This window comes from Eutrigla gurnardus (genome assembly GCF_963514095.1).
Source record: "Eutrigla gurnardus genome assembly, chromosome: 5".
NCBI lineage: Eukaryota > Metazoa > Chordata > Actinopteri > Perciformes > Triglidae > Eutrigla > Eutrigla gurnardus.
Genome location: NC_139919.1, coordinates 12,615,518 through 12,622,312, shown reverse-complemented (window position 1 = coordinate 12,622,312; position 6,795 = coordinate 12,615,518). Strand labels below are relative to the sequence as shown.

Genomic DNA, 6,795 nt, shown 5'->3' with positions numbered 1-6,795 from the left:
ATTTTCCGTGCAATAAGCCAAATACTCTCTTGGTCCAAGTTCAAATTTTTAATTGTGAGGATTCACTGCAATTTTTTGTCCTTTTGTGATGGTATTTTTTTGGTTAGAAACAGTTTTTAAGATGACACAAGCAATCTGAAAGATGCCACTATTTGGCACTGTTTTATAGACCAAATCATCAATTGTGACAAACAGACGTGGCATATTGTGAGATACTGTTGTCATAGAGATATATGACCCAAATTATCTACAGTAAATCTGTTGTGATACACCCAGCCCAGTGAGCTACAGCTAACCACCCTAGCCTTTTAACAATGTTCTACTCATGTTAAAATGGGGGTTGTTTCACTCTAATCCCTGATATAATTACCATGGAGTCGACCAAGAAACTGCAAGCAATGATCTCCGCAGTGTCCAACATGTTGCTGAAGGGCTTGCATGGTGCGACCTCCATAGCCAACTGCAGAGAGTGAGATATAAATGGTAAACATCAGCACAACAGATTCAAGAATACATCAAACTCTATTTCTGTTTAATTCAGTTTGCCGTATAACATGAAAGCCTTGTTACCACGCTACAGTATTTCCTGATGGTGTCACTGTGTTACATTGCACGATAGATCCTTTTAATTTCAACAAAAACATGATTGAATTAAAAATGCTGTATTGACAGCTCTTAGATGGACAAAATGGCTTGAGGCTTCAACCATGTTTTTTTAACCTTTGTTTTGAATTCCTTAAGTTAACTACAGCAGTAACAAAAACATGGATCCACAAAGCAATTCCTCAAATTTATAAAGGTTGTAATTGCTATTGTCAAGTCTTGGCTTGTTCCTACACACTTTGTCTTGGCAGGAATACTTTTAGATAATCTGGCTTCAGTGATCCTCAACAGAATGCAGTGTACTGTGTGACGTCGCAGCTCGTATTAGGTAGCACATGGCTGCCTGCTGTATGTTCACTGACAGCCCAGGAGGAGTGTTTAACTAAGCTATCGTTGGTAACATACCAAAACAGTACATATGTAATACAATAATATTAGTAGAGCACACTTTCTTATCAATGTTTACACTGACTTAAGAGCTAATGCTAATGAATTGATGTCATATAGCCATTGACACCCACATTTACATTTATGTAAGGAGTACTGTAGGTACAAATGTGATGTATTGTACTTGAGTATTTCTATCTTTTACTACTTGATACTTTTACACCATAAAATAAAAACAAATCAATTTGACTTTGCTAATTGCATCAGGAATAATACAATTGTGCATTATATAAAAGCAAAACACTTGTGGGTTTATTTCTTGAATGAGTGCTTTTGATAGTTTTTAGTACATTGCTAAAAAATACTTTCAATGCAGGACTTTTACTTGTAATGCAGTATTCTCACAGTGTAATACTGCTACTTTTACTGATGTAAGTAAAGGATCTGAATACTTCTTCCACCACTGCATATATCCACATACCACAATCTGACTGGTTCACTTCAAATGATATACCATATTCAGCAGGGACCATGAGTCTGTCCTTGTGTTTCATGTGTTTTCCTGCTCATTCGTTTGGTGATTCGAGTGTGTGTGTGTGTGTGTGTGTCCCTTTAAATCACTTCATTCATGCGTATTTTTATTGTGTCCTGGCTGTGTGCCCCTTCAAACTTCTGGGTCTGCTCATTCAGATGCATGTTTTTGTTTCTGAGTTGTGAAGATGGAACTGTATTTATCTTGAAGGGAATTGTTGTACAGCAGTTGCAGTCCAAAGTAGGAAAGAGTTGATGATCAAACAAATAGATAGTTAGTTTGATCGTAAACAGGTTAAAGGGATACTTAACCCATTTGCATTAAGCTTTGTATCGTTAGAAACTCGGTAGTATTTTTGAATGGTCGTGCATCATTTCATAATTTTCCCCAGAGATGGGAGATGGTCAAAAGTAAGCAGTAATCTAATGTAATTTGTGTCTTACCTCCTCCAGGTAGTCTGCATAGTTGATTTCTGACAGCCCTGCTTCAGAGAAGTCCAGGAGGTTCTGCTTCCCCTCTGCCTCTAACAGGATTATTCCCCTCAGGTCGATCTTTACACTGTCCAGCTGACTCACCACATCCTTAGTAAACTGTAAACACAACAGGGTACAGAAGTAGGTTTGATAAGGCCCGGAGGTAAAACCTTATGTCTTGTTTGTTCATCTCAATATTAAAGCTTTAAAGGTAGGAGAAATGTGTGTTTTTATGCTTTGTGTTGATTCACATATAGGCTTAACATCAACCATCCGTCACCAAGGTTTCTACTTCTATGTATGCCTGTAAAAGCTTGATTATAAATCACAGTTTAAGTGTGTGTACATTATAACATAGAATTACGGTAAGAACACAGACATCATAAACATAATGAAAGGCCAACAAAAATGCAAGACAAATTTTGGCACGAATGTGGCTTGGATGGGAGTTAACATACACAGGAATGAAGTTTGAAGCAGTCTACAATCCTTTCCTTTTGTCATTTTTTCCCTCATATTTCTTGTCTTAATGGATTGTATGTCTTATTCAAACCACTTTGTATTGCCTTGTTGAAAATTCACGTCACATGTTGAAAACTCACGTCTCAACCAACTACTTAAATCAAGAGAGAACAAACATCCACTCTTTATGGCACTACAAAGAGAACAGACCAAAACATGTTTGCAATAAAGTTGTATGTACCTTTATATACTGACACACTGACACTGTATGCCGAAGGGATGGATTTCAATCAACACTAAAAAATGTCCAACAGAAAACGTTGTGTATACAAATAGTTTTTCAAGTGATGAAATTGATGAACTCCAGTTTACAGATACGTTTCAAAAACTATCTTGAATTTGATGGCAGTTTTTGAAGCATAATGCTTTCTTTGTATATTGTTATAATATACAATAATACTTAATTTAAAAAAAATGTACACGTAAGTGAACGTAGATTCCTAATAATGAAGCTATTCTACTTAACAGTGAATATTGGAATCGTTTAAGGATCTAGGCCACAAGGTGGCAATGACATGCCTCCAAGGATTCTGATTGGATACATTCTAACCAATGACCTTGCCGCTGTGCCATCTAAAGCGAGAGGACGTTACTTTGTAACTTCGCTCAATGTTATAGTAAAAGCTTGTTGTTAAGTAAAACTGTCAAAATACGTATTCATCTTTCACATCAGTCATGTGAAATGTAGTCATACAACGATAGCTTAAAACGTTTGTAAATGAATAGTAACTACCTGCTTTAGCAGGGGGCGTTGTTTGGCGTCAATGTCGTAAAGCCCCGCTAACTAATAGACGGTAGCGTTAGCATAACATTAGCCGTAAGCTAACGCTAACGAACAGGCCAGGATATTTTTAGGTATTTTTGATATTTTTACTTCAAGGACCAAGATAATATGATCTGAGTCTTAAGTGTTTTATTGTTGTGTTGCAAAAGATGACACCACTCAAGTTGATGCACCATTGAGTGAAAGTGAAGTGTGTATGAAATCACAGGGAATTTGTTGTTGTTGAATAGACAAGTATTTATAATTCAAAAAATATCCATGCATCAAAAATTCAACAAAACAAACCATTTTATTTAATGTTTTATGGTAGACTCATAATTTCATAAGATTTGTGTCTTTATTCATAAGATTTATTTCTACATATAGTCTTTCTTGTTGCCAGGTAGAGTATCACACTTTTGGAAACTTAAAATGTTCAGGAATTAAATGAAGATAAACTAAACATACACATTGGACATATCAGCTGTTGGCTTAAAGGAGCTAAGACAATATGGCCAACTGGCATGAAAGTACTGAATGTCTTAGGCAGGCAGAAGTGACTGGCTCAGAGCCAAGAAGAAATACAGACTTATAAGGTATCAGTGTAATCTCTCAGGCATACACTGAGGTATCGGCTGTCAGCACAGACTTAGTTTTGGCAGCAAGAAATCATTCGGTAATGCTAATTAGACGATGCAGCCAAGGATGTAGATTTGTGGACACTCTATCACTGGTAGAGTACAGAGCCTACATGTACAACTTGCATCCTAAGTTAATTCTAACCCTGGTTTTAGAATTAAGTAAAGGGCAATACTTTATTGTATATTTTAAGTTGCCATAATAATATTTTTTATGAAGATGACTACAGAGTAGTTAACAGTAGAAAATGAGCATACATTCCTAGAAATAGCTACCAGTACCACAAAAAGCTCCCATACTAAGTGCTTACACATAATTGTATTGAGACAATAGCACAAGTCTAATCTATCCTGCATAAAGAAATGTATTATTTCAACGACACCCAGATAGTCCCAAAACAAGACTACTGATGGTGTGTCTTGAGGTTACTGACCACTGTAGTGTTCAGGAATGAGGAGATGTTGAAGACTTTGTCCAGACGCATGGCTGAGTAGATGCCTTTGTTCTCTTTGCAGGTACTAAGAAAAACACACATACACAATAAAACACATTCAGTTGGAGAGAAAAAGGAAGGGAGAGAGTGGAAATGTAAACTTAAATGTTTCAGAGTGAAACATATTTGCTGCCATCAAGTGAATTTAACTGGAAGTACACGTCACACTGACATACCCTGATATAAAACAATGTAATGTTCCTCAAAAGTCTGGAATATTTGTTGACCTGTTGAGTTTTCTTTGCCTGTACAAGCTCTCTGCTGTTAGCTCCAGGTCAGAGTCGTTGTACATGTAGCCAGGAATGAAGTTCTTCCACTCCGGGTTGACCAGATGTGGAGTGTCCAATACCTAGTGGATCAGAAAGCCAGAAACAGGTTGTGTGACGAATCATTATCAAATGGCATCAATCAATAAACAAAATAAACTTGACTACAATTAAAGACCAACACACAGACCCAAACAAAGCAGCATTCTGTGAACCAGTGCACTAGGGTTTAGCTGAGTGAACATGTGAGTGAGCACTTGCCTTAAAAACTTCTTTGGTCTTGAAGGGTTCACAAACAAGTTTCTCCATGTTTCCTCCAGCCAGGAAGATGGTGGTCACCACTCCCATCAGCACCCAGGAAAAGATGATGCTGAATCCAACACCGCTGTGGAGAAGGACAGACAGGCCCTCAGGTACAGAAAACGTATAGAACAAAAAGATGGAGGCATAGCAGTAGTGGAATGGTGGACTGAAGGTGGAGGAGGAGGTGAATTACAATGAGAAGTAGCAGTTTAGATTGGATCTGGATCAACATCTCAAATTAGACATTAAAAAATCAAGACATTTAAAACCCATTTGGTGAAAGTCACAAAACTGAAATCATAACTCAAGAACAGCTGTTGTCTTTGTATCAGGCGCCTAAAAACCTTAATATGGTATTATTTAATCTTGTAAGAAACCGATACAGTGTTAATAAATTCCTTTCTTTTGCTATCACGATGTTACATTTTGCAAACAAGTTCTTCTTATAGAAACATCTTCTGTATGTTGTGTCAAACAAATCTCCAGGTCATCTTTGCTCTTCAATTCTCACCTTTTTAGAACTACTGTAGCACGTACATTAAATAGTGAAGTTGCAGTAGTTATAGCAGTTGTAGTAGAAGTACAAGTTCTTATTGTAGGACTACTGACATAAGAACCAAATGCCAGCATCATCAAATTGACTTCAAAACCTTTTTTATGGCAACCTTTTTTCAGTTTTAAATCTTGAAACTGACAGTCTGTCATGTGGACAGTTGACTCACGCCATGAGCATCGTTCCTCCTGTGTTGGAGATGCAGCCTCGTGTCGTAGGCGAGGCGTGCTTGTCGTATCCTAGGGTGCCACACAGCAGCCCTAGGTAGTTGAAGGCCAGGACAAGGACCACCATGCAGCAAAGAGAAATACAGCCAATCCACCTGTTAGGAGCACATTTATACAGTACAATTACACAAATAGTTACAATATTATCCTCCAACACTAAGGTATATATGAGCACCCATCCTGCTTAAGTATCCTTGAGCAAGACAGTGAAGCCCGACCTGCTTATTCATTATTATATAACATCACATAATGTAAATACTATTTAAACAAGGGATGAATCTTATCTTATGTTCCACATAATTATGTGGAGGGAATTATTACTCATAATTATTACTCCACTTATGTTCAGAAACATAACTAATGTATAATTGATATGAATATTTACTAAATGCTAAATATTAGTGCCATCTTGTACAGCACAGATTATTTTTACAGTAGCTTGTAGAAAGAGTCAGGTCAAGTCAGATAGCCAGAAACTAAATGTCAGGAATCAAGATAATAGCATAGCAAAAAAAACCCCCAAAAAACAGTAACCCCGTACCTGTAAAAGTCCATTTTATCAATCTCAGGGCCTAAATATAAGAGCCAAAGCTAACTTGTTTCATTCAAAAAGAAAAATAATTTAGGCGAGGCAAAAAATTGCAATTTCCACTATGTTTGAGCTGCAGTAACTCAGTGTCAGTAACACGTAGAGTAAATCTGACACTTGCAGAAGAAAATTCAAAGGGTTATCTTTCAGGAATGCTCAGCTTTGTGCCTGTAGTCCTAGGGGTTCAAAAACAGTAACCATTTTACTTTGGGTATGTCGTTTTCCGCCTTTTCTTCAAAAATAGGACGGCAATTAAAATAAATATTGTGTATCCGAACCTTCAGGACAGATACAACAGTAACTGGTTTGACATGCAATGCTCCGAAGTTGGGGACTGATAGAACCATAGGAACTTCCTATGTGGTGGTTGAAAGAGTGTGTATACATTGTGAATAAACTTTGAAATTCAATTTATTGTGACATTTTTCAGTTTTGGTAAAATGGT

At 37.1% G+C, this 6,795-nt stretch overlaps 1 protein-coding gene across 1 annotated transcript; it reads right to left on the bottom strand.

The window, feature by feature from the left end:
* Positions 1–736: 736 nt before the first annotated feature.
* On the bottom strand, positions 737–6,326 carry LOC311013365 (prominin-1-A-like; the record flags this gene model as incomplete). Its single annotated transcript, XM_084009388.1, has 7 exons — positions 6,303–6,326; positions 5,704–5,856; positions 4,940–5,063; positions 4,658–4,761; positions 4,353–4,437; positions 1,966–2,112; positions 737–745 (listed from the first exon to the last, which is right to left on the bottom strand). The coding sequence occupies exons 1-7, from the start codon at positions 6,314–6,316 to the stop codon at positions 737–739; spliced, it is 636 nt and encodes a 211-aa protein (XP_083865514.1). The 5' UTR covers positions 6,317–6,326.
* Between the last annotated feature and the right edge of the window lie 469 nt (positions 6,327–6,795).